A 25,324-nucleotide genomic window follows, 5' to 3' on the forward strand; every position below is an offset into this window, starting at 1 on the left:
ACCAAAAGAAACCCTCTTAAAAGTGAAAGTGAAGGCAGAAGAGACTGCTGCTGGGGGCAGACTGCTACCTGGCATGGACCTCTAACACCTAGAGAGCTGACCTCTGGCCCTTGGATAAGTGAAATCTCAGAAAAGAGGGCTCAACTATTTATCAGCAAAACACAAGGTAACAACTATTAGCAATAAATAAAAACAAAAATTTTCAGTATTTAAGGCAACTGCTTTCTAATTAACAGCTAAAAATAATTTATGCTTTGACATCATTATCACCAAAGATTCATTCTAGTCCTCAACATGTAATTGTGTCCTAATTAGATACCTAGCAGTCCACTCAATCAATCATCAAAAAAAAAAAATAAGTATTATGGACACGACTACAAAACATTTTTCACACAAATATAATAAGATCTAAACAATTCTACCTAAGTTAACTCAACTATTCAGTGCCCTACCAATCAAACTACCCAAAAAAGATTTTATAGAACTAGAAAAAGTAACAATAAAATTCATTTGAAAGAGCAAAAAGCCAAAAAAAGGAAATTTGTAAAAAAAAATACATCATCAATTCAATACAAATCAATACAAAATCAATACATCAAAAAAAGTAATATGACAAAAAAGAAAAATGATAAATGTTGGAGGGGATGTTGAAAAATTGGGATGCTAATACACTGCTGGTGGAGCAACAAAATGATACAACCATTGTGGAGAGCAATCTGAAATAACACGCAAAGGGCCATCAAACTGTGCACACTCTTTGACCCAGCAATTCCACTACTAGTTCTGTTTGCCAAAGAGATCAAAGGTAGAAGAAAAGGACCAATCTGTATAAAATATTTAGAGCAGTTCTTTTTGGGGTGACAACGGGCTAGACACCGAAGCAATGTCCATCAATTGGGGAATAGCTGAACAAGTTATAGAACGTAATTATAATGGAATATAATTGTGAAATAAGAATTAAAAAAACAGATAATCACCAAAAAAACCTTGTAAAGATTTGTATGAAGTGATGCAAAATGAAGTGAGCAGAACCAGAAGAATGCTGTATGTAGTAAGAGCAATAAAGTAAGATAATCAACTGTGAATGTCAACTATTATCAGCAATACAGGGATTCAAGGCAACTCCAAGGGACTCAAGATGAAAAAGGCTTTCCACTGTAATAGAAGGAACTGATGGACTTTGAATGCATATTGAAGCACACTTATTATAATAATATAATATAAAAATATCACTTAAAATAAATTTTTCCTTCATGAATTCTTCTCTAGTATTAGGGATAAGTGTGTTCTTTCATAACATGAACATGGAAATATGTATTGCATGAAAACATATATACAACCTACATTATATTACCTGCCACTCTGGGGAGCAGAGAAGGATGGGATGAGGGGAGACAATATGGGATTACAAAATATCAGAAAACAATGACTAAAATTGGATCTAACCGCAATCTGGAAAAAAAATTCTTTAGTATTTATAAAACAGGCAAACACTGAAATAAAATGACAAAGAATGAAAGGATCCTTACTTTCAATGATTTTGCATTCTTTTATTTTGTAGATATAATTTTTAGTTGTTTTCTGACATGCAATCCATGTTCTCTCCCTCCTTCCCTCTTCCTCATAGAATTTGCATTCTAATGGGGAAGACAAGGACATATAAAATATGTGTAGTATAAATGTAAAGTTAACATCTACATTCAAATTAATATCTAATGTCTGTAGTTAAATATCATGTACTTGGAGAAAGAGAGAACTAGTCATTGAGGAAATTAGGTTTAGCCAATTTGTAGCCAATGAGCAACTCCACTGGGTTTTATATGTGCCATTGATCAAGAGCTATTTCCCTATTATTGATAATTGCACCAGGGTGATCATTTAGAGCAGGGGTCCCCAAACTTTTTACACAGGGGGACAGTTCACTGTCCCTCAGACCATTGGAGGGCGGGACTATTAAAAAAAAAAACAGCTATGAACAAATCCGTATAGCACTGTCTGGGATAGCGGAGGCTGCAGCGCTGGCTGGGATGGTTCTGTCACACCTTGCACAGGCCCATCACTGCCACCACTATATCAGGCAGCAGTATAGACAGTGCGGAATCCCCTCCCCCTTATCGCCGCTCACCATTCTGACGTCTTCCATTGTGCAGCCCCATTATCCTTTGTGCAGCGCCTCTTTCTCATTCAGTTACTCTCAGAACAAGGTGCCTCACAAAGGATGATGAAACCAGAGGTAGTACTGTACTGTAAAAATTAGTTTCCCTACTAAAAAGTATTATATTTTATGGGGTTTATTAAAGATTATTAGAATTAAGAAATAAAGAAAATACAAAATTAGAAAGCACGTGCTTAGGGCACAGAGTCCATTCACAGCCACCCACATCTTGCCTGCATGTGCTTAGAAGTGGAAGCAGAGAGACCTGCAGTAGGGGGAGAGTCAGTTTAAATACAAATTGGTGGGTATTTCAGGTGGGATTATAGGGTATTCTGGGAACTGCCAAGGACTTCTGGGGATTGAAGTCTGGGGTTCAAATCTCCATTTTTACATCCCTCTGTTTGATCCTTTTTGGGAAAGGTTTCCTCAAAAAGGATCATGAAAATAGAAACCTGCTATTTATTGATAATTGTTATGGGACTGTGATTAATGTTTCTGTCTGATTCTAGGAAATGGGATCAAAAAGGAGCACAAAGATAACCTGAATAGTGCCAAAAGAGCACACAACAAAAGGCCAACAAAGAAAAAAACCAGTCCAGGTAGGATTGATGCACTTCTAAGCCAATACAAAGGACTTGAACCGAGTGTGAGACTCAAGGTTGCAACACTTAACATACATTAAGACATAGGCCTTCCTTGTATCCACATTCTTCGTAAAAATACTTACAGACAAGTACCAAAGGTTGGCTATCATCCTGGCTCCCCCTATCCTTGAGAATGAAGGTAAGATCAGACCAGGGAATGACACTTCCCTATCAAAATAAAAAAAAAATCTGGTCCTTTTTTCTCTCCTATACTATAGCAACTTCCTGTAGTCTTGGCTGCAAATGGGTAAGTGAAATATTACTGCATTCTGTCCTACAGACTTGTGGGATTAGAAATTACTTAACTAGACCCTAATACAGGGGCCTGTGAGAAATGTATTCTTGCTTTCTCAAAATTTCGTATACATAGACTTTGATATTTTGATACTGACTTTGGATTCTTTAAAATATATATATATATATATGTATATACACACACATATATATATATTAAGAGGGTTTAGTTTTGATTATTTTTTTCTCTTTCTTTTGTTTTTGATTTTGGTTTCATTTTTGTTTTCGGTTTTTAAAAAATTGACTCACACACCCCCATAACTAAACCTTGCATCCTGAGCTTGGGTGTTTTTCAACACCTTCTTCAGGGGGGATTGTATTTTCATAAAATCCAAGATTTAAATTTTTGTTCGAGAAAGATCTTCAGAGAAGAAGCTTGCTAACCCCTAAATCCAGAGAATGAACTGTTTGCAGAAAGATACCTAAACCCTTATACTACAGGAAGATCCAGAATGAACCTTGGGGTGTGGTTGATTGAACTGAAGGTTGATTGAACAATTATTTGAATGTACACTCTTATGCCAAAGGGGACTGCCCCCTAATTGGCTTTTGTCAATGTGCCCAGCAAAAACATTGATTTTGCTGTCTCTCTCTCTTTTCTATTTCCCCCTTATCTCTAACTATTGTTGTTTTCCTCTTAGAGGGTAAAATTTTGTATACACCTGCAGTTAGAAATTTTTGGGGTGCAGGAAGCTTATGTTTAGTGATCAAGTAGGGATCCTAGTCTCCCAATAATCATCAGGGGGAATTGTGATTTTTACATTTCCTCCATCTTGCTTGGTCTAGCACCCAAGAATGTGCACACCCATACTACCCGGGGATGTGCTAGCTAATGACAAATCAGAAACATCTAACTGCCCCCTTGGGCTGTCCTAAGCCAAGCTTGAGCTACCATTGGCACATGTGAGATGCAAGAAGTAAGGTAAAGAACAGCCTCTGGGTTCTCATCACTTCCTATGGAGAGGGCTAGATGCCAGTTCGATCCTGGAACTTGAGCTGGGAAGAGGCCCACAGACAGCTTTCCTTCAGATCCATCACATGAGTGATTAGGACTGACTCCCTTCTCTGCCTTGGCTCTCCAAGGCCTTAAACTCCTGCTTGGCTCAGCCTGAGCTAGAGTAGTTGAGTTAACCTCTTTTCTTCTCTCTCTCTTTCCTTCTCTCCCTCTCTCTCTCTCCCTCTAATAATTTCTTTCTCCTGTTGTAATTAAATCACCATAAAACTCCATACTGACTTGAATGTTTCATTTAGGATTTTTATAAGTGAAATCCTTGGTCACCTATAATTAATATATTCAGTCTTTAACACTAAATTTAAATCTAATAGTACGTGAGCGACCCCGTGCTTTGAGGCGCCACCACATATGGTGCTCCTCTCACTGACCACCAATGAAAGAGGTGCCCCTTCCGGAAGTGTGGTGGGGGCTGGATAAATGGCCTCAGGGGGCTGCATGTGACCCTTGGGTCATAGTTTGGGTTCCCCTGATTTAGAGTCTAAGTCCTCAATTAAATCCTCATCAAGCCATGTGATCAAGCAGCTGTTTTTCTTCTGTGTTTCTGCTCCCCCAGTTCTTTCTCTGAATGTGGATACATTCTTTCTCATAAGTCCCTTAGAATTGTCCTGGATCATCACGTTGCTCCTAGTAGAGAAGTCTGTTATATTCAACTGTGCCACAGTGTATCCATCTCCATTTTGCATTCTATACCACAGTTTGTATAGCCCTTCCCTAACTGATGGACACTAGTTCTTTTCTGTTTTTATTCCTTCTAATCACCTCTTCAGGATCAGGTTGATTATTTTGCTTTTAACTAATTCCCTTCCTCTCCACAATTCCACCCTCACTTCTTTATTTTTACCAGGAAAAATCTGCATTAAATAGCATCTCAGTTGGCCCTCTAATCCATCTTTTCTCCCTTAGCTACCCAGAATCATTTTCTCATTATCTTCCTACCCCTAAGCTTCAATTAAAGCCAATATTCCTATGTATGTTTAGTGAAATAGTAATAATATTTTAAAAGTTATGAGAAAGGAAATGAGAAGCAGCTTTAATGTAGTCAATAGAGGGTCAGTCTTGAAATAAGGAAGACCTGGGTTCAGGTTCTGCCTTTGATATAGACTGATGTCTGACATAGTATGACCATAAGCCAATCACATATCCTTTTAGAACCTTGGGCAACTTTCCAAGACTATAAATTGCAGATAGTTGAGTTGCTGACTTGCAGTGGCAGAAGGAGTTTCCACAATAGGAGTTGCCTCAACTGAGGAAATTCCAAGTCCAGATCATCTCAACTCTACCCTACCAAAGAAAAACAACAAAAAAGTAAGAAAAAGACAGTCACATACTTTAAAAATATGTGTGTTTGTAGAAGACTTGAGTAAAGCACTTTTATTTTTACCTCATGAGACCAAGGAATTGAGTCGGAAGAGCATTTTGTTAGAGGAGTGGTATGTATTCCAAGGTTGCTAGATTGCAGAGGAGAGTAAAAAATAAGAAGACTGGAGAGATAGGAAAGGAAAGTTGTGACAAGCTTTCAAAGCCAAATGAAAGATTTTCTATTTGATATAAGCCACAGGGTGGGGCAACTTACAATTAGGGGGCATTAGGAAACTTGAAGGAACCGGCACTTAGATTGATATTTGAAGGGAACTATGTTACACTGTGTGGTGTGTCTATGTGTGTGTGTGTGTGGGGGGGGGTAGGTATGTGCTCAGCCTGGCAAGATCAGCTGGATTCTAATTGTCGACTCTTGAATGAAGACATTCAATTTGGAAATTTTCCAGGTACCCCAGATTGTGTCTCTCCACACCCTTCTAATGCCAGGAAAATTAGATAGATTTTTATAAAAATTGACCCATAAAACAAATCAGTGAAGAGTAGAGAGGGTTATTCTCTTTGCCAGCCTCTCACTGCACATAACAAAAGAGCTCCCGGGACATCTTTCAGAAGGGATGCCTTCCTTCTTTGAAAAGGAAACTCTCCAAAAAGCCAGCGACACCAGAACCACGAAGTCCCCATGCTCGTCATTCTTCCTAGCTCCTCATTTTCCTATATGAATACAGCGATTGCATATGTGTTGTTTGTCCAAAAGAAGTTTCTATTATTTTGACAATTCTGCTCCACCAGAGCAGAGAATGAATATTTTTTACTAAAAGTTATCTTTAACTCTTGAAAAAATAAATCCCCTCAAGTGCCCCAAAGAGAAATCTAAGAAAGCTGCAATTGGGGGGCGAGGCTTGTAGAAGAGAAGTAATGAATAGGATTTACAACCCTTCTCAGCTCTTCACTTTCCTTTTCATGTAAACAGATGGCAGGAGTTTTGTGCCTAAGCAGGCAAGGGCTTGGGATCCTCCTCTTTGTGATGAGTCTCTAACAGCTCTCCAACTTACAAGGTTAACTCCAAGGCTGGACATATAAAAATCAAGGTCAAGGTTCTAGCGTCTGTACTCAGTGGAGGGGGGGGGGGGCAACATGAAAGAAGCAGTAAGGGCTTTTAGATCCAGTTTTATACTTGCCAAGGAGAACATGTTAAAGCTGCTATATTTCCAATGCCTCATGTGCTTGAAGTGGGGCAAAGGGTAAACTATTCTCTGTCCCTCATGGAAAGTGTGGGAATTTCATAATGCCACTTAGAAAGTGAAGGAGAGAGATATCAGGGGTATAATAACTATTTTTCAAAAGGTCCATTAAATCATCAATCCTTTCTGTTCAGTGAAAAATGATATATCAAATTTCTCTAATAAGGATTTGGTATCCAAGATATGTAAACAATTTATTCATGTATGCAAAATATAATACGTGTATATGTAAATATCTAATAAGAAAATTTCTCAATAGCTAAGTGGTCATAGGATATGAACAAACATTTCTCAAAAGAAAAACTAGAAACTGTTAATAGCCATTTGAAAGCATGCTCCAAATTACTAATAACGAGGGAAATGAAAATCAATAGAATATCTTATACCTTGGAAATTTGTAAAGGTGACAAAATATAGTACTAGACAAGATTGGATGGTTTGTGAGAAGAATATAAATTCATTGACAGTGAAGCTGTGAATTAGTATTAGCATTCTAGAAAGCATTTGTAATTATGGATATAAAGTGACTAAAAATCCATATTCTTTTATCCAGAGATTCCATTTCTGAGCTTATACTTCAGCTAGGAAGACGGTACCCATATATACAAGAAAATATTTATAGGAGCTTTTGTTGTGCTGGTAAAGAATCAGAAAAAAGAAAATGCCTATCAATTGGAAAATGGCTAAGCAAATTATGGCTCATGATGATCTGTCATGATGATCAATCCAGAGAAGTATCTACCTATTTCTACATGTTCAAGATTTTATAAACTGATTAAGAATGAAATAAGCAAAGTGACAAAAACCCTATACACAATGACTACAGTATCATAAATGGAAAGAATAATCACACAGGCACACAGAATGAATATTGCTGCAAAATCATATAGAACAATCATGGCTCAAAAGACGACACCCAACCCTTTGTAAACTCCTACAAGTTTTACAAATTATACACATTTCAGACTTTCAAGGTATTTGCCAGACATGCTGATTTTTTCTCTTAAATCTACTAAGTTATCAGGGATGGCCTGGTGTGGGGAAAAGAGAAAGATAAGGGGGTGAAAAGACATTGAGGAAAACATTAAAAATGCAATCGTGTAATACATGGCAATAGCAGATATCATAAACATCAAATCCTGATTCTCCTATAATTTCTTGTGAGGAAATTTGGCAAAAGTCAGAGCCAGCTCATTGATACAATAAGAAAAAAATCCTGTTATTTGTTAAGTAACATTTTGACTATGAAAAACAATTTGATTCTCCAGAACAAAAATCTACTTTCCAGGTTCTTTTAAAACACTGTTTCTGGTCCACATATCAAAGTGATTTAAGAGTCTCAGGAATATTTAATAATAGAAATAATCCTATTTAATGACCCTCACGTGAAACTCAAAATGAGACATAAAAAGGGAGATGTATTCTTACCAAAGGTATTTGCCACTGTGATGCAGAAAATCCAGTATAATTTCTAACAGAGATTCCTTGTAGATGGTGTCAGTTTCCAGACACTGCTGTTAGTGGATGGCATTGTGCTGACTTCATTAAGCCCTCTAACTTTGCTGAGCCCTTGAAAGAGTTCTGTAATTGCTGGACATAGTTTGTCTTGCCCACATACGCAAGAAAGACTAAGTGAATAAAGAAAGTGTACTGTCCAGACTTGAGCATGCATTTAGATGGATAATTTATACAGTTTGTCCAAAAATATGTATACTGTGACACTAAGATACAGCTGGACAATGAGTTGGGCACTGAGTTGAACTGGAAGAGGAACATGGGCTGTTGCTTTCAGGAAATGGCAAAGCTCCTTTTCTGACCCCCAAGTTTCCCATGAAAGCATGTCTTTTCAATATGAACCTTCTACTACTAGTTTTGCTACCTGGAAGTGAGGCATGGAATACAATCGCCTGGGGAGAGTCACAGGGCAATATGAGAACAGACAGTGAGTGAATGGGAGCAAACTGCATCATTTAGCCAATAAGGAACTCCAAAGCCCAGGAGTACAAGATAAGCTGGAGTTCCATGCAATTGGTCCATTGAGCTAAGGGTCACAAATAAGGAAGATGATGGACTGGTCACTTGGCAAGGAAGAGGTGAACAGGTGGCCAACCGGAGTAATCCCACTAACATCATTCTAAAGGAAGAAGGTGAGGAAAGCTTCCTGGAAGCTGGATGGAGCCTATGAGGCCAGCTTTGAGGAGGAAAAGAGCAGACTGAGAAGGCAGGGCAGGATTGCAATCTATACTGTTGGATCACAGATCCATTGGAATATTGGAGTAAAACACAATACTGCTGCCCGAAGGAGATTCCCCCACTTTCCGCTGTCATTTAAAGGGTTTGGGGCTCCTTGAAAATAGGGAGCATATTAGCTTGGAAAGTGGTTTTAATCAACTGTTCCTGCTCTATTGGTCTATAGTGCACAGCTTGCAAAGCCAGAAACGTTGATTTCCCACAAGCATGCCAGACCGGGAGGTTGTAAAATGGAAATGGCAATTGCGCACGGAATAGCACACAGCATTCTGGACTTGTTCATACTTGCTCTCATGTTAGCTTTCACTTTGGGCTCTTGAGTGTGGGACCTAATCCTGGTTTATATGGAACCTCCTCTAACTTACCTCCGGAAATCTTTTCGTCTGTTTGGCCCTCTCCTCTGGGTTAACTCACTGTGCCATTCGGCACAGCCATCAGGTGAAAGAAGGCGATCCCCCAACCTGGCCGCCAGGTGAAGCTTCCCCCAGGCAGAGAGAACCCGAGAATGCAAGAAGGCACCCAGACTCTCCCGCATCCCACCCCTCACCCAATTTCTTCTCCTCCCCTCCTCCCACTCGGGCTTTCCCCCAGGGAAAAAGAGGATGGAGTTTCCAACTTTGCTCCAATCAGAGCAGCAGCCCCTCCTCTGGGGTCCCCCTGCTGGATGATATGCAGCCGCCCCGGAGGCAGCTAGAGAAACTTTTCCACGGCTCCCCTCCCTAACTGGAGGAGAACCTACCCCCGCTCCAACGCCCCCCCCCCTTCTCTCCCCGCCCCTAGGCATTCCCCAGCTCTTGCCCAGCCCCAGGAACTAGTGATAGGCCGAGCGCTGGGCACTCATTGTGTATATGCAAATGAGAACTCCTCCCGGGCGCCGCCTGGACCCAGGCTGCTGTTGCCGCCTCTGCCACCGCTGCTGCCTCTGCTCCCTCAGTTGCTGGGGAGCTTGGTGCTGTCATGCGGTGGCAGCTGACCCTCGGGAGTGCTCTATAAGTATGAGAGAGGAGGACCCGGAAGGGGGCTGAAGATGAAGGTGTCCGTGCATGGCCCACCACTGATTGCCAAAGCAGTGCAAGCCGAAGTCCAGTGCGGAGCCAGGGGCTGGGAAGCGCCCGTTTTAGTAGCCGTGGTAGCAGCCACTGAGGAAGCAGCTGTGGCTGCGGCGGCAGCAGCTGCGCCGGCGGCGCCAACAGTAACAGTAGCACTAGCTCTGTGGCCGCTGCTGCCACAGTTGCCATGAGTTGTGCGGAGGTGATGTATCACCCTCAGCCATATGGAGCAACCCAGTATTTGCCCAACTCGGTGGCAGCAGCATCCTGCCCCACAGCTTATTGCCATACCGCTCCCCAATCCAGCCAGCAGGTGAGTCCTTGTCCGGGGGGTAACTGGAGCCTGCGATCTGCTCGGCTCGGCTCTGCTGGGCGGGGAGGACTGGCTGGGCACTCTCGGGACACTTAGCCCAGGATCCTGTGGCTTCACGGCAGCCGCCAGTTCAGGGAGAAAGGGAACAGGTGGGGGAAGAAAGGAGAGCTGAGACGGGCTTGAGAGGAAGGAAACGCACCTCCGGCGTGTAGTTGGGGAGTATCTCTGCCTTCCTAGACTGGCCCTAGAACTGCAGAGCACTTCCAAAAGAGCCCGAAGTCTTGATCGCGCAGACCTCTGAAGCGCGGCAGGTGAGGAGCCTCTTTTCGAGTCCATTTTAAAAAAGAATGAGAGGGACTTCTTCTAAACGGAATGCTGCCTTTTCTGCAGCGGGGAAAGGAGGTTCGAGCATCTAGTTACTGTCAAAGTCAGTTGTCAGGAGCACTTCACGAGAGCAAGGCAGTGAGGTCCCTGGCCTTTCTCTGGGCTTCGGGGCCTGGTCTCCACCTCCCCTTGACAGGGGATATTAAAGCTGGGCAGAAGAGGCCCAGGGGTGAAGAGCAAGCTATGTGGGCAAGTTATGGCAAGGAATGGCCACATAGCGTAGACTAAGGTGTTCATCCAACTGCACAGAAGGTTCCCAGAATCCTGGCCACAGCACAGATCAAAGAGTACCGAGGCAGCAGAAAGAAAGAAAGAATTGCAAGGTTAAGGGAATGGAATGGAGTACATTTTGAGGGAATGCACTGTGCTTAAATGGCATTGGCTACCCTCCTCCCATGCAGCCACTGGGTGTGTATATTTCATAACCTAGGTAGCACATAGAAAAGGGCTATGTTGCAAGAGGTTACAACCAAACAGCGATTATATATTTAGCTTTGGGGGGTCAGGGTGGTTATTTGGAGGGCCCGAATAAGCATATTTTATGCAGTGAACTCTACCAAGAGATGAGAAAGCCTTAAGGAATACTCATCCCCAAAATACTTATACTTCAGTCACAAGAGTAAGTTGTACCTCTACTTTTTATCAAGCTATTTTTTTTAACTGCTATGCTTTTCCAGTACTATTCCTTTGGTAGATATATATGAGCCCTAATCTGTGGAAAGGAAGGCTAAAGCCTGTTTAGGGATTAGGTAGGAATTGCTGAATTTAACTGATTGGCAAGAGAGGATTAAGACTTGTATTTCATCTAATAACTAGTAGGAGTCTGGCCAAAGCCTTGTTAGGATGAAAAAGGAAGGATTTCCACTTATATTCTGTTGCTTCTTACCATCATCTCTGAGTCTCTAAAGGCTAAATTACTTACCTGTTAAAAGAGAGGGGAAAAATCTTGATTTTTGAACAGACATTAAGGGATTTTGATTCTTTTGTTTGTTTGTTTTTTCTTCTAAAAACATAAGAGATTTCAGGTATGCCTGAAGCAGGATAGAGAAAGCATGGGAAAGGGATGTTTACCATGAGTCCTGTTTCACATCAGGACCCTTTACCAAGAGATAGACATATTTCCCCCCCTACCCGACTAGATACTGCATTCACAATAAGTTGTTTATAGTGATAACAAAGGACAACATCAGAAATGAATAAATTCTTAGGTATTCTCATCCTTTCCCTCTCAAAAATAAATATAGAATAGTACAAAAAGTTGGCATCTTTTCCTTTTCTTAGCCTTGTAAAACTATCAATAATCTCCTTTAGGAATTAAGGGAATTATCTTTGGTATGTCAAAAATACATTTTTGCAATATTAACTAATAATTTTAACTAATAATTTTACATTTAGAAGAAGTTTAGGACTAGAATTATCAGATTAAAAATATAATCAGAAATGACCTGAAAATGGGCTCTACATTATTGTTTCTTTTATGTCCAGAAAAACATGCCACAAATATTAGTTGGTGCCTAAACTACCCAAGTAATGGCTACTGCAACAAAAACAAAAAAAGCAAGCTGAATTCCTGTACTTGGCCTCTGAATTAACCATGTCTGAAAGTTACTTACAATAGCAGCTCAATTAACTTCTTCCTTTTTTACTTTGTACTCATGTAGTCTTGCTAGTGCTTAGCTGATTGATTTGCTAGAGATTTTTTGTGTATAACTGAGCTTTGAAATTCTAATTTTGGTTCCCCAAATGTGACAGGATGATCATGTTTTCAAGTATAGTAATTATTTGTCACTATCTCGTTTAAATGAAGAAATTCTTTAAATACAATGATTGGTGATCCTTTACAATACCAGCTAGTAAGAGTTTTATATTTTAGTTTGATGACCTATATTTTTTAATGAAAAAAAAAAAGGCAAACCAGGAAATTCTTATCAGACTTACAGCATTTTTAGACTATGTGGTGCGTGGGTGAAGTGGGACTAATATTGACTTGGCCCTAATGTAGTCATCTGAGAATACATTTTTTTGTTGTTGTTGCATTCCATAAGGTTTTATCATTATTATCCATGAAGATTGTTTTCTCCGTACATGGGAAGTGACCCCTAATAGCATCTTGGCGACAGGGAGACAAAAAAAGAGAGCTACAACTCTCAAATTCCTATTTGATTTTAAAAAGTTATTTGTGGAAGAACCAGAGAGAAAGGAAAGCAAAGAAAGTGACAGACTAGAGAGGCAGAGAGACCGCTCATTAATACTAATCCATATGCCGAAATGGTAGAAAAGAGGAGCCAAGTTTGGTATGCTTGCCATGTTTTGTAGAGATAGTAATATATTCCCCTAAACTGATTTCCCCAACACTTCTAATGAGCTGATATCTTTAAAAACCAACAGACTAACACTGAACGCTATTCTGAATTTTCTGTTTAAATATTTTCCTTTTCTTTTAGTGGGAATTCAGATAACTTTTTAAAGTGATGAAAATATAGCAGATTACTTTACCTTCTATTCCCCAAAGAAGTAAAGTCTAAGTTAAAAAATGAAGTTTACCTTTTCTTTATTCTGGTACTACATTACAGACAGTAGATGGGTGGATGGATACATAGATTCTATTTTCGATGTGTCTTCAGACACATGGCAAAATAGTCATAAAACTGGAAGGGACCTTATATTTAGTACAACTTCCACATTTTGTAGATGAAAAAACTGAGACTAAAAGACACATTTCCATTCACATTTGTCGTGGTGTGTACAGCAAATGGTGATTCCATGCACTGTGCTCCATAGTGCCTTATAGCAAAAAATGCATTAAAAATTGGAGTGCTTTAACAAAATTGCACTTTACCTCAATTATTTTTAAAGCAATTGTTCCTGTCCACAGTGAGCTTCTTAAAAAAAAAAAAAACAACCCACAACGAAATGTCTCATCTCTCTTAAAGGATGCTTAAATTAGCATGTTCAGTTCTATAAACATTACTCTAAGCTGTAAATGTCACAAAGATATCTCAAATGTACAACAAGGGAAACTGTTCATGTTGGATCAGCTGTGCTTCTCAGGCACAACCAAGGTTACAATGTGGAAAGAATTCATTGGTTCTGTAAATGTATGTGAATTATAAATGCTTCGCTTATCTCCATAAGTGCATAGAAGTTTTCCCCCTTCCCTATAGGAAGGTCTGGGACTTTTCTGATAGATTTCCTACCACTTTTCTTATTGCCTTCATTTCCCACTACCATACCCATCTACCTACTTTAAGACTGATTTCCCCCCACCTTTATCTTACTACCACCTAACCACCCTCCCACCGCCACCCCAAAAAAAGAAAGAAAAGGAAAGACAAGATAACACAATTCTGTTGCCTTACTAGACTGCAATAACTTCAAGAAGCAATACAACATTTTAAATAGGCAGAGAGAAAAACTTCAAAACTTAAATCATGGAATAAGGAACTCCATCCCCATCTAAGGCACTTCCCTTTTAAAGGGAAGCTGGCTGACTCGTTTTCAAAATTCCTCTTTATTTGAAAAGATAGAGAAATTTTCTAAAGTTGTGCCACTGGGGTTTTGTCAATTGTAAAATCAGTATTTGTCACTTGGTCATTCTGTGGTCTTGGTAAAAGTCTATAGATGTTGATTCTGACTGCCCTTTCTGGGAGATGACTGACTTAATTCATTTAAAATAGCTGATTTCTTTTGCTGATAGAAGTTCAGTTATAAATCTGAACTAATTCCAATTTAAACTTTCCATTGACATTGCACAAGAAGTGTGTACATACGTAAACGTGGAGCACCTCAAATAGATCTTTTGCTAAAAAATGCAATATTCTAGTATGCTCCTTGACACAGCTGATGATGCTTCAGAAGTCCTTGGTGGTGTTCTTTGAAAAATCTTTTGCAAGGAACACAATTTCTCTGACTTGCCTATCAGTATTTCATCCTGTTGTTTTGTTTTTGAGGGCAGACAAGACACTAAACCCACTTAGCAGAGGAACAGTCATTGATGTTTTCATGAAGATTTGGGAAGCAATATTACCATTAAGTCTCCCCTGTATCATTGAGTTGAGCATACTTTTTAAACCATTGAGGGGGGGAGAATAGAATTCTATACTAAGTAGATTTAGCACAGCGTTAGCCTGTTTAAGCAGAGGATCTAATTTTCTTGCAACTGTAAGCAAGGACTTAAGTAGATTTGTAGGAATTCAAGCAGGCCCACTTTGAGAAAGAGCAGCCCCTCTCATTCTGTTCTACACAAATTAACTTGAGACAGAGACTTAGAAGGTGAAAGCATTTCATAGGTTTTTTGTGCACCCAATAACTTTCCAGCCAGAGAATCCAAAGCTGAAAAATTAACCCTTAAAGTAGCCAAATGAAATTGGTGTTTCTGGCAGCAAACCCGAATGATCTATCCCATAAAATGATGGGTACATGATCAAATTCTATAAAATCCTATACACAACATGGGCAAACTGCAATGTGTTCACCAGATTCGGAAAAGCCTCTAACAAGGGTGCACCTTGGGAAATGTGAATGAGAGAAGCTCAGGCCAAGTACCAAAGTAGTTTTTCACCAAATACATGCCTCATCAACTTATGGAACTCAACAAACTTACATTTGCATTGACTTATGTGATTGAAAAGAGCCTTAACTTTCCTTGCAATTAATTGATAGGACCAATATTCCCATTTTGCAAATGAGGAATATACAATTTCAAAAGACTTACACAAAACCATATTAGATTAAGTTAGTGGATAAGTGGAATTTGAACCCTTGTCTCCAGCAACCTTGTAACTCCACTACTACGGCACTACTGAATTATTTATAAGAGGTGGCAGGAGAAAGAAATACAAATCAGTTCCCGAGAAGTTTCAAGGGTCATACAACTCCTAAAAGGCTAAGAAAAACTGGGAATACAACTAATCGTACCAGTTGATGCCAGGAAATGTAATTGTTTTCTTTACTAGCTTTTCCCAAATTCTCATAGTTAGCTGTTTATAGCTCAAGGTGTTAACTGTGCCAGGAGTTTTAGCTTCTGGTTAGGAGACTTTTGAAGATGGATGGCGATCACCAAGACTGAAAGGAATAAATCTGTAACCAGATTCCAGGCACTGTGATATGAATGGGAGAGATACTGGGGGCTGCCTCAGAATACCCCATTAAAGTTGTTTCCTACTTTGCCTGCTTATAATTAGCTTGTTTCTTTCTCCTATACTATTTGATAGTGTATTCACTGAAAATAATTGGAAATAAAAATTATTTCATTTTAAACCTAGATGAGAGTTTAGAGATCATTTTGCCCAGACCTCTTATTTGACAGATGGGAAATCTGGTCATCAGAGAATCAAGTGAATTTACAAGGTAGCATAGCTGGTTAGGAGCAGAGCTCATTAGAACTCACTTTTCCTGGCTCTCACTTTCTCCGATGATGATGATGATGATGATGATGATGATGATGATGATGATGATGATGATATGATGATGATGATGATGATGATGATGATGTTCAGGTGTTTTTTTAGTCTTTTACAACTGGTTGTGACCCCATTTGGAGTTTTCTTTGGCCAAGATATGGGAGTGGCTTGCCATTTCCTTTTCCAGCTCATTTTATAGATGAGGAGCTGAGGCAAGAGTGTGAGGTGATTTGCCCAGAGTCACACAGCTAGTAAGTGTCTGAGGCCAGACTTGAACTTAATAAGATGAGTCTTCCTGACTTCTCTCCATTGTGCCACCTCACTACACACTATGATACTCAAATTCTTGATAACCATAGCAAGTATTGGAGGAGTAAAACCTGTTGAACTGTTCCTGTGTCTAAAAGGGTTTGAAAAAATGAAAAGGAAGAGCTAAGCTAAGCAGATAACTTCTTTAAAAACATGCTGGGTCTTGTTTCTGCCAAAAATCTGTAATTTAGGATCATACAATTTTAGTTGGGGAAAAGACTCCTGTTCCTCATCTGCCAAATGAAGGAACTAATTTCTTCCATCAGTGAAGGCCTTTTCAAAATTCTGTTCTTCAGGTCTAGTCTAACTCATTATTTAACAGATCAGTAAATTGAGACATAGACAGATGAAGACTTGTCTAAGGCCATATAACTTTGGAAAAATTTATCCCATCCTTTGAATTCAAGATGGAAATAAGGACCCTGAGAAGTCTCCAAGGATTGTTAGTTAGTAGTTTTTTTCCCTAGAATCAGGAAATGTTCTCTTTGACTTCTGGCACCCATAGAAACAAGAAAACACACCTATAATCATACTCTTTATCACATTTCCCTTCCCATTCTGCAGAATAGTGATAAACATTTATATAGTGCATTAAGGCTTGCAAAGCACTTTATAACTTTTCAGTCATTCCATCTTTATGACAACCTTGGAATGTAGGTTCTATTATTGTCACTATTTTACAGATAACTGAATCAAATAGCAGTTAAATAACTTGCTAAGCTAAAGTGCCCGAGGCAGGATTCACACTCAGATCTTCCTTAGTAGTTTCTATCCTCAGTATCACCTAGTTGGTTTGAATATTGGCTATATAGAGAAAGTGGCAAAGTACCAACTTTTATACTTACTATTCAAAGTCACATTTATGTTGTTTCACTGCTTTAAATAGAAGGGTTTATTTTATATCAATGTGACTAATTTTTAATACGAAGAACAGAACTTATATATTCAAATGAATATTATTCTTTGCAAACCATTTGACCAGCTTGGGGTGGGGGTGGGGGGTAAACAGATTCCAAGGATGGTGTTTGGAATTCTTTAAGAACTGCTTTCAAAGCCTGAGATATCTATATTGTTTAAAATATTCACAGTGATGGCAAATCATTTTCCTTTGGGGGGGAATCTGTTTTCTGGAAGCAGACAAAAGCCCTTCTGAATAACATGGACACTCAAAGTAGCTGGTACTATTTACTGAATTTTAAACCCCGCAGTGTATGTAATAAATACGAAGGGGGAGATTCAGTTGTATGGTCTGAAAAGTAGATCTGAAGCTAATTCCCAAAGCAGAATATTGCTGATTGCTAGCTTTGCTGGAATAAATCTAGTTTTCGTAAATGACTACTACCAATGACAACAGTTCTTTGTAGCTCTATTTATGGGTTTAATGAATTCATTAATAATAATTTGATGGGTCCTCACGAAAAAGTTTCAGCTGTTAAAAGTGAATTATGGAATGCTCGTGATGATCTGCGTTTATCTAGTCAATAAATCTTTTTGAAACAGACCTTGACCTAGAATAAAACAATCTGCGTGGTCACAAGGAGCCTTCAGTTGTTCAAAAACAAACAAATTAATCCTCCCTTATCAAATAACAACAGGACTATATAGTGTTGATGCTCTTGCGTTCTTTCCTTTTTGGCAAACCTGAGAAGCAGATAAATGGAGAGCCGTGTGACAGAGCAACAGAATTGTGGCAATAGTTTAGGAGCTATATGTTCTGAAAGCCTTTTCCCTCCCACCATAGTCCAGTCTTGTTTCTTAAAATCAAAGCTTTGCTCTATTGAGAAATAAAGAATACTCACTAAGGATGACAATTTAGCTAGGCAGCAGTATCAAATGATTTACTTAAGATGTATTTTTAACTTCAGGGAAAAGTTTCAACATATGTATGATAATCATTTGGTATTTGTCACCCTGGTCTCTGGGGAGGCAAAGGTATTTGGCTCCTCACTGAGAAGACATTCTCTTGTTTGGAGAAATGTTGTAAGCTTGGTTTCCAGTTATCTGAAATGACTGACTTTTCCGAAATGTGAATATTCAGTACAAACAGACCATATTCTGGCTCTGATGACTGTAATTGCACAACCTGGCGGAGGGCGTGGGGCGGGGGTGGGGGAGAAGCATGTGGGCCAGCCTTGTAGCCATGAACCAGTAATGCTTTTCACATAACTCAGTCATCTTACAGTTAGGCACTATTATAAGCACGTAGAGAAACGGACCAACGGGCTTGGAAATGAGACGCTTCTAAGAGAGTCTGTTAAGTTTTGTGGGTTGTTGACCTCTTGATTTCTGTGCTCCCGATTGCATTTCTGCTAGGAAAACTAAGAGACCCATCTGAGCATGGGCTCCATCTCAAGCTGCCATTGGCAAACACGTTGTGGCGAAAACTTGATCAAAATGCAAAAAGATTTCGATAAGACAATTTAAGCTTTGCCCTCAGTATTTGAAGCTTTACGTGTTGCCTTTATGGGCTGTTGTCGTTTTAAAAGAAAAATCAAGTGTGTGAAATGTTGAAAGTAAACAGAAACTAGTTGTACACCCAAAAAAATTAAGCAAGAACTTGGACTGTGATCTTAAAGGCTAGAATTCAGGAAATTGTCGGGGCTCACAATAAAAAAACTTGGGAAGATAATACAGTAAATATGGCCGATATGAATGCATTCCAATTTAAGTCAAACAATCTAATTTCAATAAGGACCATTTAATTTAAGAGGAAGAATCAGAATCAAGGCCTAGCTTTTCACTTTGGTTTTGATTTTAGTACTTTAAGGTGAAATTATGTAGCCAAAGAAGTTGGGTGGCAGCAGTAAATCAGATAAATAATAGGATATGGTCTATAGCTGCTTAAGTTGTTCTTTCTTAATATTATTGAATTTATCTCAATGGCCCCAAACCTATCTCATCAGTTATCATTATCAGTTCACCTATCATGTTTTTCCTCTTGTCTTGGGACAGTGACTTCTACTGATTATTCTGTGTTCCTCTTGAAGTGCAAACTTCAAATTGGATCTTGATTTATGTTGTATTAGTAATTGTCTAGATTTAAGAAAGTGATGGAGAAAATGTAAATAATACAGATTAAACTTAAAAGTGAATACTGAGCATGTGTGTGTGTGTGTGTATTTTCTCTTTCAAAGAGCTGATTGTTAAACATGAGTCATGAAAAGGTTAAAGTAGATCTTGCCTAGCAATGGAGGGAAAAGAAACCGTCTTTTAACAGTTTTTAAATCCTTAAATATTAGAGTTAAGACCTATGTCTTTTTATAGACAGAATGAGGGTGTGACACCACAAGTAACAAATTACATTAAAAATGCAACAGATCATTGTTTTAAATTGTCAGGAAAGTGATCTGTAAGAATTGTAAAGAGCAGAAATCTATTTGCATTCAGACATAAGTTCTTCATTGCATATTGAAAAATTTACACCATTTAAGACACCTTTCTTTTTGCTTAGTTATGACTAATTTTAAAAAATCAGCTACCACAAAATTACAGGATGATGACAAAACGACAATATATATTTAAAGACTCTCTTTTTTTGAGATACTTCCATTTAAGCCAAAAAAAGATATATATATATATATATGTATATATATATATATATACTAGAAAAAGCATTTTAGTAATTAATACTGCATATGTAATTAAAAAAATTCTCTCTGTCTCTGTCTCTCTGTCTCTCTGTCTCTCTCTGTCTCTCTGTCTCTCTCTCTCTGTGTGTCTCTCTCTGTCTCTCTTCTGCCTCTCCTGGTCAATTCACTACTATCTAATATGCTAGTGCATGTGTGTGTAGGATTCTTCATTCATTCTATAATGATAAATGATCATTTTTTCAAATTTCTCAAATTAATACTAATTAATACTAAGAAATCAGCTTCATATCCTGGAAGGAACATTCCTGTGCAGAGAAAACTTTGGAGATCAGTTTTAATATCCCATGTTTTGATTATCTCTCTCTCTCTCTCTCTCTCTCTCTCTCTCTCTCTCTCTCTCTCTGTCTCTGTCTGTCTGTCTCTCTCTGTCTCTCTGTCTCTCTCTCTGTCTCTCTGTCTCTCTCTGTCTCTGTCTCTGTCTCTCTGTCTCTCTGTCTCTGTCTGTCTGTCTCTGTCTGTCTCTGTTTCTCTGTCTCTCTGTCTCTCTCTCTTTCTGTCTCTCTGTCTCTCTCTCTGTCTCTCTCTCTGTCTCTCTCTCTGTCTCTGTCTGTCTGTCTCTGTCTGTCTCTCTGTTTCTCTGTCTCTCTGTCTCTCTCTCTGTCTCTCTGTCTCTCTCTCTGTCTCTCTCTCTCTGTCTCTGTCTCTGTTTCTCTGTCTCTCTGTCTCTGTCTGTCTCTCTGTCTCTGTCTCTCTGTCTCTCTGTCTCTCTCTCTCTCTCTGTCTCTCTCTCTCTCTGTGTCTCTCTCTGTCTCTCTTCTGCCTCTCCTGGTCAATTCACTACTATCTAATATGCTAGTGCATGTGTGTGTAGGATTCTTCATATACTTTGTGTGCTTATTTGAATGCAGAGTGCTCTAAGAATTGACTTCAGCCACAAGAAACTTATTTCAAAGGAACAAAGCAGCATCAACATGATTTATTGCAGCATATTAGACTAGACATGACAATACTAATATGTTGTACTATTTAGAATTCTAGAATTTTAAAAGTTAGAAGCATCTTGGGAATAATGTAGTTTAATTCTTTCACTTCATAGATGAGGGAAATGACACCCAAAGAATGCGGTAGAGCGGGAAGTGCCTGGATTTCGGGAGTCCATGGGGGAGGGGGAAGGATCTGAACCTCTACTGCTAGTACCTCTTGTTCCCTGGAGTATGTCACTTTCTCTAGATCTGATTTTTCCCATCTATAAATTAAGGGGGGTGAAGTTAGTCAGAACAGCTGTCGGGTTTTCCTGTTGTCCCTAAGATAACCTGCTTTAGGAGGGACCACTTCTTATGCTCCCTTTTACACCTTTAAATCCGTGATATATTTCTTTGAAATGACTTGTCCAAGGTTACAGTGGTAGCAACTGGCTGAGTCAGGATTTGAATGTAGGCCCTCTGACTACAAACAAGTCATCTTTCTGTAGTCTGTAATGATTCAAATGAAGCATGCGTACAGGCCACATTTTCTGTCTATGCAAAAATGAAAATATTAATGTTGTTGTTGCCTCCGTTTTTAAAGTTTTAAGTTGTTGCTCATGAGCACGAAAATCTTAGTTTTCAGTTTCTTTCAGCAAAATTTGCATGTATGTGTATTCACGTAAATGTCTACATGTATGTATATTACATGTTCTGTATACATATTCACGTTATAAAAATACCAATTTTTATACTGAAATAAAGAGAATAATTGGCAGGGTCACTGCAGTTAGGATGAATTAATTAGAAATCACAATTGTTCATTCGACATCACGTTTCATGATATTTTAAAGGATCCAAATTTTCCTGCCTTTATTGGCAAAGGAATTACCCACAGACATATGAACACCCCACCCTGACCCCACTGGCAGTGAGCATCACTTTCATTTGCCCTCAGTGGTAACTTTTTTATTTATGATCCCAGTGATATGTGGAACATCTGAAAAATATGTTCCTTACCAAATAGATCTTCACACGTGTGCATTGCGACATTTTAATTTGGTTTTAAAGAAAGGAGTCCAAGTAATCTGCCAAATCCTGTTATAAGATGCTAGATGCCTTGTGTTTTAACATAACATTCCTCCTCTTCTCCCATCCACACCACGTCTCCTGGGTTCTGCAACTCCTAATTATAATGTTGCATTATTCCATCTTTAAAAAAAAGAGGAGAGGGAAGGGCTGACTTTAAGGTGAACACAAGGAAAATTGTGTTCTCTTATTTCTTCTTGTTATACTGTGACATACATGCATAAATCAAACGATCATTTAATCCTAATCATTTTAGCATTTAGAAGGAATTGATTGTCTTTTGTCAAGTTTGACATAATAAGGGTCAAGCTTCTAGAAATTTGAGGGGGAGAATGAGCACGGAGCAAGGCAAGAGAAGCACATTCCATGCTGTGAAGCTACTTTTATTAATTTATTTTTACTCTAGTTAATGCTTTTTTATAAACTGCCTTTGATACTGTGTTTTGTTTATTCCATACCAGAAGAAGTTAGCGGTATACAGCAAGATGCAGGAGTCTCTGGAAATGACCCTTCCCAGCAAACAAGAGGAGGAGGAGGAGGAGGAGGAGGATGAGGAGGAGGAGGAGGAGGAGAAAGACCAGCCTGCCGAGATGGAGTACCTTAACTCTCGATGTGTCCTTTTCACTTATTTCCAGGGAGACATTGGTTCAGTAGTGGATGAACACTTCTCGAGAGCTTTGGGCCAAGCCAGCAGCTTCCATACAGAATCTGCCATTTCAAAAAGCAAGATGGGGCTAACCCCCCTATGGAGAGGTAAGAATGAAAAATCATATGCTCTCCAGCTCACTGTATTTGTTTCGCAACGGCTCTGAGCAGAATCCAGCTGGAAACGTGCCTTTGGAGGACAAATATCCACTTGCTTTTTAATTTTTAAGGACAGCAAGGAATTTCTTTCAGACAAACAGCTGGATCAGTTTTGTCACATGTGGAATGCAGGGTTGGAAAGGATGCAGTCACACCCCTTAAATTCTTTATGGAAAGTAATGATGCAACTGGCATGAGTTTATAGTGGCAGGATAGGGCTGCAAAGCGCCATTCCTGAAGCCCCGATGGCCCAATTTGGATCTCTTAATAATAGGCGTGCCTAAATCAGCTTTTAAGAAATTAGCTATTGCTCATTCTACTAGGTGTTACTGTGGTGACATAACTGAGATCTACGTCTGGACTTCTCAGGGCAGACACTGAAAAAAATGTGGGTCTTCTCCAAATGTCTGTCTGTCGCGTGTCCCTGCTTCATCTGCTGGTGAATCGGAGGACCTGGCATCCATTTTGAATTGGATCGTAGAGCCCACCACAGACATTTCGTAGTTACTAACAGCAAAAATTTGTACATGGTAAGAAATCCTACTCACGATCTGAGCAAAGTAGTGAGCCATTGAGGGGAAGACAAGCTACCCCACTGAATCCTCTTAGGGCAGTTCAGAGATATGTCTGGAATGTTCCTTTTCCTCTCCATAAAAATGGAGTATATCAGACACCAGAACAAACTATTGCTTGTTGATTTACTAATGCAAGAGCCCAAGAGAGAAAATCGAATTCGAATGGTGGAAGATAGGATAGGACAAAGGATGTGAAATCCTTCGTATTTGGATGGTGGGGGTTTAAGTATGAATTTCTACTAACATTCAGAAATGTGGACTTCTATATTCTGGGGACAGAAAGCATACTGGTATAGATTCTAACACTTGGGCATTAAGGGTGAGGAGAATAATTTCCTTCTAACAACGAGCAGAAGGAGATCTGAAGCTCCTTGAGCCCTTCCCAAAGCATCCATCCCCTATTTCACCAGTGGTTCTGTCTAAACTTCTCCCTCATACTTGACTCTTCACCATCTCTTGATCCTTAGGCTAATGATATCCACATAGCCGGCACTAAATAACTACTTGTTGGATGAATGGATGAGCCAAACCAAACTAAAATGGATAACCCTAGTACCATTTAGAATGGGATCAGAATTCAGGGTAATCTTGGTGGGGTGAAGATGTCAGCAACCATCAAGGGCAGGTTAGAAGTGGAAGAAAGGAAGTGAAATGTGAAAAGAAGAAAAGGCAAGGCAAGATAGACTACAAAAATAAAAGATGGTGAGTGCCTGACTCATCAAATTATAGAATGCAAGAAATCAGAATCTAATGCTAACTCTCTTGCCAAATAGATAAGGAATATCTAAAACCCAGAAGACTGAAGTGGCTTGCCTAAGAATTAAGCAGCTAATTAGGATAATAACTGGGTCTGGATCCCAGGTCTTCTGACACCTAGGGCTCTAAGATAAAATTCTTTTTTTAAATTATAAAATAAAGAAACATTAACAAACACAAACGTTTTAATATGTGAATAAGAACAAAACAGAAGAATGCATGTGCTATTGTTAACTTCTGTTATAGAGACTCCCTTAAAATTATATTCAATTTAAAATAGTAGTAACATTACCACCCTTCTTGTCTATGTCCTCTTCTGAATTTCCTTTTGCTTTCTTCTGGGCAGTTTTGGTGTTTCATTGATACATTTTCTCTCTTTTTTTCCCCTTTTTCCTTAAATCCCTATCACTGTCCATTAACTCTTTCTCCCCTGAAAGATAAGTCACCTCTTGTAACACTCAAGTGTAGCCCAGAAAAAACAAATCAACATGACCAAATCTGAAAAATGTATAGTTTCATTTTGTACTTCAAGTCCCATCACATTTCTGCCAAGAGGAATGGGAATGTGTGTGTGTGTGTGTGTGTGTGTTCCTTGATAAGATCCATGATAAGAAGGGACAAAGAAAGATCTTGGAGTGAGATGCAGTCAATAACAAACTGAACATGAGTCATTCTACAGTGTTCTTAAATGGCAAGTACCCTACAAGGGTGTGTGAATAAGAATATACATGAAAAAAATCAATCCTCTCTATTTAACAGTAGTTTGATTCTTATCAAAGCATTATACTAAGGTAAACATTTTCCTGCTTAAGAGACTTATAATGGATCTGCATACAATTTTCAGAAGATCCCAAAGATAATTAAAGTAATACAAAAGAAGATCTTGGAGCATGGAGATAATTTTGTGGGTGTACTAGTCAATTGACTAACATCGATCCATTCTTTTGATATTTTTCACTACTCTTCAGTCCCTGAAATCCTTCCTGGAAATTTACTCCCCATCTAGAGTTCTGCCTTGCCTTACACACTCAACATGCCCTGCCTTTCAAGGGCAGAACAATGACTGCTCACTTCATTTTCCCTTTCTGACTGTGCTGCTCTACCAGATCACACTTATTAAGTGAACTTTCCCAGAAATAGATTCCTTCCTTCCTTCCTTCCTTGCTTCCTTC

The 25,324-nt window shown here is 39.1% G+C and overlaps 1 protein-coding gene and 1 long non-coding RNA gene across 8 annotated transcripts in view; one reads left to right on the forward strand and one right to left on the reverse strand.

Moving 5' to 3' along the window:
* The window catches only part of LOC130455798 (uncharacterized), a 256,734-nt gene extending 247,256 nt beyond the window's left edge, over window positions 1-9,478 (reverse strand). For all 5 annotated transcript variants that reach the window (XR_008913922.1, XR_008913925.1, XR_008913923.1 and 2 more), the window contains exon 1: window positions 8,098-9,478. This is a non-coding gene — a long non-coding RNA (uncharacterized LOC130455798). The remainder of the gene's footprint in view (window positions 1-8,097) is intronic.
* A 299-nt stretch (window positions 9,479-9,777) lies between these two features.
* VGLL3 (vestigial like family member 3) overlaps window positions 9,778-25,324 on the forward strand; it is a 62,203-nt gene continuing 46,656 nt past the window's right edge. Inside the window, exons 1-2 of one of the 3 annotated variants that reach the window (XM_007500739.3) lie at window positions 9,778-10,281; window positions 22,479-22,770. In XM_007500739.3, coding sequence (XP_007500801.1) covers window positions 10,156-10,281; window positions 22,479-22,770 — 418 coding nt within the window. In that variant the 5' untranslated portion in view covers window positions 9,778-10,155. The remainder of the gene's footprint in view (window positions 10,282-22,478; window positions 22,771-25,324) is intronic. The other 2 variants (XM_007500740.3, XM_007500742.3) reach the window with 2 other exon arrangements.

Source organism: Monodelphis domestica, chromosome 8 (assembly GCF_027887165.1).
Source record: "Monodelphis domestica isolate mMonDom1 chromosome 8, mMonDom1.pri, whole genome shotgun sequence".
NCBI lineage: Eukaryota > Metazoa > Chordata > Mammalia > Didelphimorphia > Didelphidae > Monodelphis > Monodelphis domestica.